The following is a 12,684-nucleotide window of genomic DNA, read 5'->3' on the forward strand; positions in this document are numbered from 1 at the left end:
GCTGCGGTTAAACGGCAAAGAAGAAGCAGTCTCAGGTATGGTAGCCGTGTCCAAATTCAGGGGCCGCATCCTTTGGAGACTGCATTTGTAGGCCAATTACATCACAGCGACGCAATGAAGGCTGTCCAAATTCGACGACGATGACAAATGCGTCCTCCCTTTTCCCCAGATTTACAGTTTTTTCTGAATGCTTAAACCCTAACTGTGATTTCTGTAGCACAATCTCTAAAACTATTCTGACTTATAGCAAAACCACTCACTGAGTTTGCAAAACTAAAAGCACAAAAACTGCTTTGCACTCAGTTTGCAATTTTGTAACACACACTTTGCAAAACTGTAGGCACAATTCACTGCACAACACTCAATTACCAAATTTCCAACACACTCCTAGCAAAAGTATACACATGTATGGCTATCATTAACACTAATTTGCCAACTGTCTGGCACACTTTCACATGTCAAAACTTTTTTAGATAATTAGTTCACTTTGCAATCAGCCTAAGCACTATAATACAGGTAAGCTGTGTGTGCGGAGTACAATGGAGGGAGCAGAAAGAGTGAGAAGTAGAGGAGGCCGAGGAAGAGGACATGGAGGTGAAGAAGTAGGATGAAGAGGACGACAAGGAGGAGCAAGAGGAAGACGAGGAGGGGGGCGAGGAAGACGAGGAGGGGGGAGAGGAAGGGTAGGAAGAGTAAGAAATAGAATTGCTGATGACATCAGAGCTACAATAGTGGAACATGTAATCAACCGTGGAATGACCCTGAGGGTAGCTGGCCAACGGGTCCAGCCTAACTCGAGCCGCTACACTGTAGCAAGTACCATAAGGACATCTTGAAATGAGAATCGCTTAGTACAGTCACTTCGCACAAAGATTTGTAGCACTGCCATATGCCAATGAGAAACACACCAATACCATTGATGTAAAAATACTGAAATTGTTACTTTACAGAATTGCTAGATGACCAGATGCTGGGGGCAGAGGAAGCATGTTCACTGCAGACAAAGTAACCCATATAGTCATTATGGCGATTGCAAATAATCCTATACTTGGAAATGAACACTTGTGTTTGTTTTGATGTGTTTGAATAAACACCAGTACTTGAAGTTTGGATCCCTCTATGCTTATGGATCTATGACAGAAGTATGAGCTCAAACTGACATAGCCTACCTTGTGCACAGAGAAAGCAAAAGCCAGATGTGTTTTGTATTCATACCATCGGTGTGCAGTTGGCGCATTGTGTGCTTAGTAGATGATGGCTTGTGTGTACTGTTTGATACGGAAACACCATTTTTACGAAGGTGTGAAGAGTTAATCTAGCTGTGTTTGCTTTTGCAAGAGAACTACAATGTTTTGATTATTGGGTGACAGGTTTTCTTATTTGTGTGAAGAGTTTTGCAAAATTAGCCAATAGTTACAAAAAATGTGCTTAAGCAATCAGAAAAAACTGTAAAGGATGGGTCGACCTATCTAGGGATGGGTATCATTTAGGTTTTATCTGAAACCGGTGCCAAACTGGTACTTTTGAAACGGTGCCGGTGCTTAAACAGTGCTCGAACCAGTGCTTAAAGAATGGAGAACACAATCTTTGTCCAAAAACCTCTCATGTTCAGCTGTTTTTTTTGTAAAAAGATAACAATGTTAGCCTTTTCTGCAGCTATAGGGGATTTATGGTATCACTCTTGGCTGGAAGCAGTGCTTAAACAATGGAAAAAACACAAACTTTGTCCAAAAACCTCTCATGTTTAGCTGTTTTCCACTTTTTCTTTGGTCATTTTAGCCTTTTTGGCCAGGGTGAAGGGAGTATCTGCCATCAAACAAGAAGACAGCCGCATGTAACTACGACGGTGTTTGCTAGTTCACCTTACATGCATTAATGTAATAACGTGGTGAGCCTACTCAACAAATTACACACGAACAACATTAAGCTACTCACGCAGAGAAGAACGGCTGCTGCTGCCATCATCATCCGTCATCATTTCTGCTACACTGGCAGGGCTAGGGGCCAGGACTCTCCTCTTCGGGTTCTTGGGGGATGTTGCTAACTCCGGTCCGATAACAGGCACCACACCCGCAGTAGATGTGCTCGGTGTGAGGTCTCGCAGCAAGCTATCAAATACGGCTTTTAAAAAAAACGCTATGCGTCACCAGGTGTTTCATCAGATTCGAGGTGTTACCTCGTTTGCACAGTATCACCTTAAAGCACTTGTTGCTGGCTGCTGAGTTTGCATCTTTTGCTGTGAAGTACAGCCAGACTTTTGACCGCTTCACCTTGGGTATTTTTAATCTGTAGCTCTGCTCTAAAAGAACGTACGTATCTGGGCCCGCCTACTATCCTTGGTAAGGTAAAATGATTGGCTAGAATCCAAAGTGTATGACATCTCAGGGAAAAAAGCACCGAAATGTGCGCTGCTTTTCGGTCTGGTTACTACAGTTTATGTCAGAACTGGTGCCATAATGGCACCGGATACTGGTACCCATCCCTAAACCTATCCCAGAATTCTATCCAGCCAATTCCAGTTTCTAACAATGACGGCAGCGACTTAATTTTAATATTAGTCTTTCCTGGTCACAAAATAAACTTTTAAGATATTTTCCGGCGAGGATGTAGCTGTGTAAACTTCAAATATCTGCTCAATTTATCAAGACATCACATATTTGCAAAAGTGCTCTGACATTTTCAGAGACGTCTGCTACCCACCAGCTCAATAGATGACCGGGAGGTGAAGGCTCACTAGAGCGTCCGATGGATGCATGATCTGATTAGTCGACTAATCGCACAAATAATCGGTGACTATCAAAATAATCGTTTGTGGCAGCCCTACTTGCTATTGAAAATTGACCCTAAGCTTCATGTTCCCAAATCTTAGTCGGGCTGGAAGTGATTCCCTTATGAAGCATTCAATTTTTCTTTGTCTAGCAAAGATGTGCTCTACACATGTGAACAGCACTAATAAAAAGTCAGAGAGGTTGACAGTGACCACTGATTGCTCGGTAGGAGTTATTGCTTTTTAGAAACTAGAGCAGCTTTTTTCTAACGCAGTTAAAAAGATAAATGCTTTAAGATCCTGACTGATAATTGACCAAATAAAAATCAATTTGTGTTCAATAAGATGTGAAACTATGATCAGAAGTTATAAACCCATCTGGAAAAGAGCTGAAAGGTTGTTTTCCCAGTAGATTTTTATACAAGTATCTTATAATCACTAAAGTCGCCTCCTGCTGGTGGTTACAGAGAACGCAGCTACAGAGCCAGCTCGTCCATCTTTTACCTACAGTCTGTGAATGTACCATGGGGACATTGCAGCCTCTTATACCCATGTAAAAATGTTACACTGTACCTGGGCTGTGGAGCGACAAAGAGGACTAAGTTCACACTTTATTTTTGGCATTTGTTTTAATGAGTTTAAAAACACTGCATGCAAAAGCCAGACAGTCTGAGAGAAAGGACTGTACGTCCTCCACATTAAAACACTGTAAAACACCGTCAGCCTGTCGCTTTCAGACAATCTAACGTCGACCGGCAGGACAAGTAGGAATAACAAGTCAGATTCACACGAAGGGCCGTGCAGCACTCTGCTCCGAGCCCACAGGCACGGCTGTTAACTGTAAAAGACACTTGAGGCCCGGATGCACTTTGACGGCAGACTGTGTGACCCTCACGGTGAAGTAAAAATGTATTTTTAATTAACACGTTATTTTAATCGGGGCATGTGGGGGGGAAAGTTCCCCACTATAAAAGCATCAGTTCTCTGCGCAAAGTTTCAGTCCAATAACGATCACCTTCTAAGTTGTCCCATCGGAAGTGCTGCTCGTGATTGTCGGCTTGGCCTCACAAACTGCCCCTGCGTCATAGCTACAATAATCAGGGTGTTAAACTATCTCTTTGTCCACATCGCTGTGCGGTTAGTGTGTGTTAAGTTTTGCAGTAAGCCGGCAGAACAGTCCTTCCTGGTGATCCTGGCTCTGTTGTTGTTCTATATGAGGTGTGTGTGTGTGTGTATGTGAAGGCTTGTTCGGTTCGCACCAAGAGTAATGAGCAGCATCAGCAAGATAATGTGGTTACATCATCCATCTCTCTTCATCTCTGTCTCATCTGGACCAGTTCAGCAGAAGCCTTTTTTTTCAGTCCCACTGAGGCCGGATGAGCAGATCTACAGCAAATGCACCGCCTGGAAAATCATCAGAAGCAGCGTAGAGGTTTCTGGTTTGGGGCACTGTTTCACCTCCTTCTAAGGTGCACGGAGGAGAGGAAAAAGCCTGAAGAGATCAAACCTCCTGCAGCACCGACAGTATACAGAGTAACTGTAAGGCTAGACAAGCGCATTTGTGGCTCGCAGCATTCATCGGGGTCATCATAAAACATATTACAGATTAAATGATGCAGATGTGAAATAGAAAGAAATACAAAACGCACAATCTCAGCCAAGTGTGTGATGTTTTACGACCACGATGAAGGCTACGAGCCAAAACACAACAGCCTAACAGTGAACTACGCTGAAGCTGTGAGCTCGTAGGAAAACAGAACATACTGGCTTTCATTTTCAGCCGCGAACCTTCTGACACACACATCACGACAGACCACCAGAGACGCTGCGAAGCAAACACTTCCTCTCACACCGTCACGTGTTTGGATATTTTGCTAACTGCTGAATGGACAATTTTTGAATGGACGAAACTTTTTTCGTCACCCTGAAGATGAACAGTCATACATTTTTTCTAGATGTAAAAAATGCTGTTTGAAGACAAAGAAAAAACCCTGTAACCCTCAGATGAGTGAGATTTAACAGGCGTTAGTTTGATATCCCAAATCTGGATGAGCAAGTACGTTGACGACAGCTGAAACGTTGCTGCGCTTCAGCAGATCACCTTCTAACTGCAGGGCTGCACGCTGCCAGGGTTAACTCAGAAGAAACTATGTTTTGGTGTGATCTCAGTCTTACATGAGTGGAACTTGGCATCAGTACGTTCCTCAAATGATAAAACCATGTTTGACTGTAGCAGGCTGTCATCAACACAGGCATCTCTGGCTTTTCAAAAGGCAGGGAGGGAGAAGCTCTGCAGCTCGGATGAACTGGCCACGTGCGATTGCAGGAGGGGGAAATAGTCCTGCTGCAGGGCTTCAGTCATGTCTGTGTGTATGTGACTGAAACCAAAGTGTTATTTCTGCTTTTCCTCTGATATGTCAAAAACAAGGTAGCTCTGTGTTTGCATGTGACAATCTTTGAAACACAAAGAAAAGAAATGACCCTACAATGTTTCGGCTTTACAAACGAGGCCTTGTGTGTGTGTGTGTGTGTGAGAGTGTGTGAGGCAGTCCGGTGTGACACAGCAGCACGCCTGGGCCCGACCCCGGGCTCCATTATAGAAAGCACACAAGCACAAACAGATACACGCGTTTGCACGCTCACGTCATCCCGGTGAGATTCTACTTGTCTGCGTCCACGATGAAGAAGGAACCCCACAGCGACGGCGTCCTCGCTGGACGTGAACGCAACGCAAACTCTAACAACTTTCCTCGCTTAAACTCTTACACAGCACTTAAGCGTACAGAACAGAGCAGGCCACGAGTATGCTGTCTTTAAGGCCGCGAAAACCTTTGTCAATTGTATTTAAGCTCCATCACTTCTTCCAGGGCCTGAGTAGCTACAGCACAGGTATCAGTTACATCCCAGCGCAGATGTTCAAGCTTCAGACGAGTCTTCCCTCTGTTGTGCAGGGCCGGAGTGCATGCCTGCACACCCGGCGGCCCAACGGCACCAGAAGCAGGGACTAACAAACTTTCTAATCATCAAAGGCAGCGGTGGGGAATTAAGGCGGTTGTCCCCTCAAGATTCAAAGCACTGCAACTCTGATGAGGTCATCAGCACGTAATGCAATTCTCAGCCTGCTTATAAATATCATTTTTGTCTGCTTTTGCGTCTCATCTGATTATCCTGTTAGCAGAATTGGCCTGATATGATATGATGTCCAGAAACGGCCAATCAGATGCACGTGGTGTTCTACTTGGGCGGTATGACAACAACCGGAGGGCCTCTCCTCGGCCTCCACATCAGAACCTGGGCATCGTTGGCGTTGGGCCTCCCCATGGCGTTAAGAGGGATGGGCTCCATTCGAGTCAGCACCCGCGGCTGGTCCTGGTGCACCCGGCCCACCAGCCTGGCCCTGGAACCCAGAGGCAGGGACGGGTCCACTGCGATGTCAACCCTCATCCTCCACTTGATGGTGTGGAGCAGGATCTTTTCCCTGGATGTGGTGTTGAGCGCCACCAGCCAGGTGGTGAAACTCTGGTCTCTTTTGATGTTCGTCAGTAAAGGCGTGTTAGATTCGCTGACCGGCACAGCCCAGGTAACGCTGGGGTAAAAATTGTCATTCATGCTGACGATGAAGCGGGACGGCTTGGACGTGGGGCCGACTATGGTGACTGTCTCTGTCGTGTTTCCGTACCAAGGGTAGCTCACGCCATCTGAGTCGCTGATGGCCCGGACCAGGCCTTCACGGAGCTGAGGCAGCTCCCAGCTGGACCTGGAGGAAGACAGAGAACCAAGAGATCTCTGGGTAACTCCAACATTCATTCAAAAGATGTTTCATAGATTTTAACTGACGTTCAAACTTATTAAAAACACAAGTTAAGCCACTGTTGCTGTGTATGACGTGTATAAACATGGCACCAAATCCACCGATGAAAGTAGTCCCCAAAAAGCGCATTTGATCCCTGTTAGCTGCCCCTTAATGGACTCCAGGAACACGTGTAACGTGTCTGTTAGTTTGCTAATGATACCAGCATGACTAGATCCAGTTGTGGTGCTGTGGCGACTGTTTTTCCTACACTGAAAAAAGAAAATGTTGGATTTACTTAATTCAACAGTGAGGACACTGGTTGAACATAGATGTTTTGCTTTGGCAGCAACTTAAACAACAACAACAAGTTAAATCAACACAAGTTATTCATATTCAATACACCTGTGTAGTTTGTGTTTATAAAATGTGATTAAAACATGTTTAGATGAAGTAATTTCAGCTCTTGAAACTTTATTCCAACACTATTCAATAACTTTTTATCCCAATACTATTTGGTTACTTTAAAAACTACACGTTATCTTCATATTACATAATGTACAACAAAGTTTAGAGTCTGGTTAACAGATTTATAACAACTTCCATCCATCCTCTTCACCAGTCTATTGCAGGGCTAACATGGAGAGAATTCTTTTAACCAATTAACGTAACCCCAATAACTGCATGACTTAACTGTGGGAGGAAATAGAGTCCCCACAGAGAATTCACTGCATACTACACTGAAAAAATGAAATTGGGTGGTTGTTACATTTACAAAATTGTAACATGTAATTTGATACAATCTAGTAAGAATGGTTAGTTGCCTGGACTCAAGAAATGCACAAGATCACACAAGATTTCAAACTGCAGGAAAATCACTGGAGTTTTAAAAGGCAGACAACTACACATACCACATGTATGCTATCACTATTTATTGCGGTTTAAGCTGTCAAGGACAAAAACGTATGGAAAATTCTGCATCAAGCCTTGAAATCATAGCTTTTCCTACTTTTGTTAAGCCTCGGTTGACATCTTGGTGGCGTGGTGGTTAGTGTCACGGCTGCACAGCAGTCGTGTGGTGAATTGAGTAAAGGATCCAAGATGCAGGCACTGACTGGGGTGCGAGTGAATATTTATTTGCAGAGGTGATAAGGGGACAAAAACAGGAGGAGCAGAGCAGGGAGTAAACCAACCTAAACTGGGGAAAACTAAAGAACTCAACTTAAACCAAACACGCACAGGGGGAGGAACAAAATACACAATGAAAGATGGCGGAGAGACGCAGACTAAACACCAGGTTACACAGAATGATGCAGACGGACACGACGTTAAACAGACGACGCGACAGCGAGCACAGGAAAACACAGGGCTTAAATACACGGGGAGTAATCAGGGAATGGGCCACAGGAGGGAGACACAGCTGGGAGCAATAAGGCTAACGAGACAGGGGAGAGGTAAAACTGAACACACTGACATGAGACATGAACTTTCAGAATAAAACAGGAAACTAACAGACACAGAGAATCAGACAGGACACTGAACATGACAGGCAGACTCATGAGCAGACACAATAACACCATGGACAGACAGAGGGAACACAGAGAAGTGGGAGCAGGCAGGCAAAGAACAGAAACCTAACAAATGGCAAAATCACAACAGAATACACACTCGGAATGAACAAAAGCATAAGGAAACACAAAACACTGAGTCCTCAGACTCAGGACCATGACAGTTAGTGCTGTTGCCTCACAGTAAGAGCATGGGTTCACTGGTTCAAATCCACAACCTGGCTAGTTTACAGTGAGTTCCATCTGAGTACTCTGGCTTCCTCCCACAGTTAAAAGTCATGCGGTTATTAGAGTTAGGTTAATTGGTGATTCCAAATTACCGTAAAGTGTGAATTTGAGAGAAAATAGTTGTTTGTCTGTATGTGACAGACTGGTGAGCTATCCAGGGTGTACCCTGCCTCTTACCGTATCACTTCTGGGTTATGCCCCAGCCCCCCCTGCAGCCTGGATAAAGATAGGAGGATGGTAGTGGTTGTAAATTCATTCAATTTTTATGTTAACCAGACTCTAGACTTTGTTGAACATTATGAAATATGAAGACAAATTTTATTATTTAAGTGACCAAGTAGTATTGGGGTAAAAGTTATTGAATAGTGTTGGAATAAAGTGACAAAACTGCGAAGGATTAAAATATTCCAAGAGCTCAACTTAGTTCATTTAAACAAGTTTCACTCACATTTTATCAACACAAACTGCACAGGCTTATTGAATATGAATACATTGTGTTGATTTAACTCAGTTGTTTCTGCCAAAGTAATTGTGTGCAACCACTGTTCACTTAAGGAATTCCAACAGGCTCTTTTTTTTTCCAGTTTAGCTGGATTCGAACCCAGGACCTTCTTGCTGTGAGACAACGGCGCTAACCACCACACCACCAATCAAGACTTGACAGCTTAAACCACAATAAATAGCAATAACATACACGTGGTGTGTGTATGGTTGTTTGCCTCTTATAACTCCAGCGATTTTCCTGTGGTTTGAAATCTCGTGTCATCTTGTGAATTTCGTGAGTCCAGGCAACTAACCACTCTTATTAGATTTGATCAGGTCATCTGAACAAGAACAAATTAAGTTGTTGAATTTCATGCAGATCCTACATAATTTAATTATGTTCACCATAGGGACATGAAATTATTTTGTTCAAATTACAAGTTAGACTTTTGTAAATGTAACAACCACCCAATTTGCTTTTTTTGAGTGTATTTGGAGATATTTGTTGTTTTTGCTTTGCTTGTTTTTTGATTGGCTGCGGATTATTTTATATATATTTTTTTATATTTCTACCAAGCTTTTAGTTATGTGATACTGTATTTCATTAAGCCGTTTTGCTTTTTAAAATCTATTTTATTACAGGAAGTTTCTCTTTGTTGGGCCAAATTGTCTAAAAAAAGAAAGAAAGAAAGAAAAGCTATGATGGTTCAGTGTGCCAGTGGATTATCATCATCATCCCTTTGTTGTAATCAACAGCTTTGTCATCTGGAGGCCCCCTACCATCTATTTACCATGCCATGTGACCAATCCGATGACAACCTAAACCCCATCCTCTCACCCGTGCATGCACCACCCACACCCCTGCACCCAGTAGGATTAAACACCCCCTCGCATATGCCCTCCAGACATAACGCGTTTGTGTGTGTGTGAGGTGTGGGTGTGGGGGAGGACATGTCTCCGTGGGCACAATTTGAGTGTGAGAGCAGCAACTGTTGTTTAGCTCCTCTAATAGCAGCTTTTCTATTTAGGTGCCAGAGTCACAGGAACAGAATCTGTCGGTGGGCGTTTGAATGAAGGAGGCTGACGAGCTCCGTTAACCTGCTGCGTGCACAAATGCTCCCCGAGCGCGTGCAGCTCGGGCACGAACGCGTTATAGTTATTAGAGTGCACGGAAGCGCGCCGTCACGCACGCGCTCCCGTTTTCCTGCATCTGAAATCCTGTCACGCGCGTGTAACTGGGACTCAGGTGACAGAGGTGTGAACTCACATGCCGACGTCTCCGTAGGTGTTGTAAAATTCCATATGGGTGCACGCCTGGATCCAGCCCACCACCCAGGTCTCGTTGCGCGGGACTGGAGGCATCACAATCCGCGCAGACGCTTTGAAATAGGGCGTCTTGTACCGAAGCACTATGGGCGAGCTCTCCTCGATGACCGTGGGGCAGTGGTCTATGGTGGCGGACAGGTCGCACACCACGATGCTCTCTCGTTTGATGCGTGACTTGTTACAGGCGATGCTCTGGATGCAACCCATGGCTGTGCGGGTGGAGGTGGCGGTCAGCGGCGGCTAAGTGAGCCTGACAGGCACAGCTGGCCGGGACTCCACCGACACCGCGAGGCTGTGCATCCGATGAGATTATAAGGCAAAGGTGGGTGCTACCACGCTGCAGGCCCGGGAGGGTACCCGGTAACGCAGACACCCGCCCTGCTGATGTGCGAGCACATCTGCCCGCTGCTCTGGGGCTGACCCTGCGCGCTGACCTCCGGAGGATCTGAAGCAGAAACAAGGGAGCAGATAAATCGAGTGTCACGTGAATTTTAGATGCAGGGATGATTGCATCCTCTCCTCTAAACCCCAGCGGTCAGTTTCTCCCGGAGGATGCGATCCATCCGCGCTCCTGCTGCAGTCCCTGCCCGTAACCTTTGATCCTCGCCTTTCTGCCCCGAGCTGTCATGTCACAACAGGCGTCGGGGGACCGGCGGACGCTGGGACACCGGCAGGGGGACCCGAGGATCGGGCGGCGGTGTTTGGCGGTGCTGAACCGTGCATGAGATGCTGCTGCTGATGCTGCTGGTGCTGCTGCCGGTAACCTGAGCGAGGTCGTTAGGGTCCGTCATGCCTGGCCACTCGACCGGAGGGAAGCCCGGTGGAACAAGCCGGGAGTCCGAGCATCAGCGGTGGGGTAACCAGCCTCCTCCCAGCCACCACCCGGAGGGCAATTCCCGATCAAAGCCTCTAGACCCCGGGCATCAAATCCTCGCAGTGCAGAGCGAAAGAGCGCCGAAGGATCAAAATAAGAAAAATAAGAGAAACGGTGTCATAGTAACCGCGCCGCGTGCACCGCGTCGTCCTCCGCTGAAGAAGGCTGCGTGGCTGTGCGTCGCTGTTCAGCCTGCGCGGTGCTGAAGATGCTCAGCCGACCAATGAGCGGCGGAGGGAGACCGCACGGGAGCAGCTCTGCGACCTCTCCCCCCAAAAATACCAAACCCCACAAACACGGAGTCGACGCACGTGCCACTCTGCTCAATTTTTTAGGAGTGACTCCGCCCTGGCAAAGCACCTTCCCGGGGGATTTGTGCCGAAGAACGGCACCTTTAACAGGAAGGGTCGTTTAATTGGTTTGAGAACATCAGGCTTTTCAAAATAAAACTGCCACAGTTTCGGCAAAACGACATCACCTCACGGTGCTCCGGGGTCTGCGGCCTTCCCCTACCTCCACCTCGGCAGGCGGAGGTTTCAGATAAAGTGTTTTACTGGCCTTGCTCACCTTACAGCTACCCAGAAATTACACTACTACTTTACATATAAGTATATATATCTATACACACACAGAATACGTTGTTCCTTTTGCTTTACGTCTTTTAACATTACAGATTTTTTTGTTTATAATAATAAAACATACATGGGACATTTCCATTTATTAATAAACAACTAGTCATAATAATATCAGATGTGGTGCCACAAAAATATATCTCATTTATTGGAGATAAAGAAGCTACTTGTGAATATAAAATGCTGCAAATTGTGCTGTAGATGGAGAAGTGGGTCGATTTAAGTTGATAAAGATGGCTGAATGCAGGATGATGGCTTCTGAAAACAGCTTAAACAAGATGCAGATTCTTATTTATATGCAGTGCTGTGTCAGTAGTAACTGACATCAAACATTTAACTGGTATTGGAGGCCATTTTTGCCCAGTGTCTTTCTTATTGTTGAGTCATGACCTCTGACCTTAACAGAGCCAGACGAGGCCTGCAGGTCTTCAGATGTTGTTTTGGTTCTTCTGTGACCTCCTGGGTGAATTTTGGTGGGCTGGCCACTCCTGGGAAGGTTCAGCACTGTCTGCAGTTTCTCCATGTGTGAATAATGGATCTCACTGTGGTTCATTGGAGTCCCAGAGCCTCAGAAATGTCTCTGTAATCCTTTCCAGACTGATAGGCGTCAGTGACTTTGTTTCTCAGCTGTTTGTTTAGATCTTTTAGCCTGCTTCACGTTGTTAGACAGCTTCTATTTAGCGATTTCTTGATTCAACAGGTCTGACAATAATCAGGCCTCGGTGTGACAGTGTAATTAAACTTCGCTTTCCAAAAACGTAGTTAATTACAGTTAATTTAGAAAGGGGCAATTACTTTTTTACTGTATATATCAGGTTGACACCGAATGTTTATAAGATGGCGAAGTTCTATAATTCCAGTACTGTACAGTACAGTGCGAACTTACTAAATTTTGTGAAGAAATTGTATCTGCGTTTGGACATGTGTAATTAGTTGTTTGTTTTCTTTCTGGTGTGTAATTGACCTCCTGCTTTGTTTATGTGCGTTTTCACTTTTATGTGAGGAGGGGTTCAATA

The 12,684-nt window shown here is 45.3% G+C and overlaps 1 protein-coding gene across 2 annotated transcripts; it reads right to left on the reverse strand.

Moving 5' to 3' along the window:
- Positions 1-4,160: 4,160 nt before the first annotated feature.
- On the reverse strand, positions 4,161-12,666 carry fam78bb (family with sequence similarity 78 member Bb). Of its 2 annotated transcripts, none has more exons than XM_026158987.1 (2): positions 10,104-12,666; positions 4,161-6,524 (listed from the first exon to the last, which is right to left on the reverse strand). In XM_026158987.1, the coding sequence occupies exons 1-2, from the start codon at positions 10,367-10,369 to the stop codon at positions 6,002-6,004; spliced, it is 789 nt and encodes a 262-aa protein (XP_026014772.1). In that variant the 5' UTR covers positions 10,370-12,666; the 3' UTR covers positions 4,161-6,001. The 2 variants fall into 2 exon arrangements, 1 of the variants encoding a protein (XP_026014772.1); XR_003271201.1 differs by lacking the exon at positions 10,104-12,666 and adding an exon at positions 7,567-7,906 and having other exon boundaries at positions 6,461-6,524.
- Between the last annotated feature and the right edge of the window lie 18 nt (positions 12,667-12,684).

The sequence above is a fragment of the Astatotilapia calliptera genome, chromosome 23 (genome assembly GCF_900246225.1).
Source record: "Astatotilapia calliptera chromosome 23, fAstCal1.2, whole genome shotgun sequence".
NCBI classification, from domain to species: Eukaryota; Metazoa; Chordata; class Actinopteri; order Cichliformes; family Cichlidae; genus Astatotilapia; species Astatotilapia calliptera.

Excerpts from the sequence above, each read along its gene's own strand:
- fam78bb (XM_026158987.1), bottom strand. The coding sequence starts at position 10,369 with ATGGGTTGCATCCAGAGCATCGCCTGTAACAAGTCACGCATCAAACGA. Across the intron at positions 6,525-10,103 it reads ACCTACGGAGACGTCGGCAT|GTCCAGCTGGGAGCTGCCTC; the intron begins GTGAGTTCACAC and ends GTCTTCCTCCAG.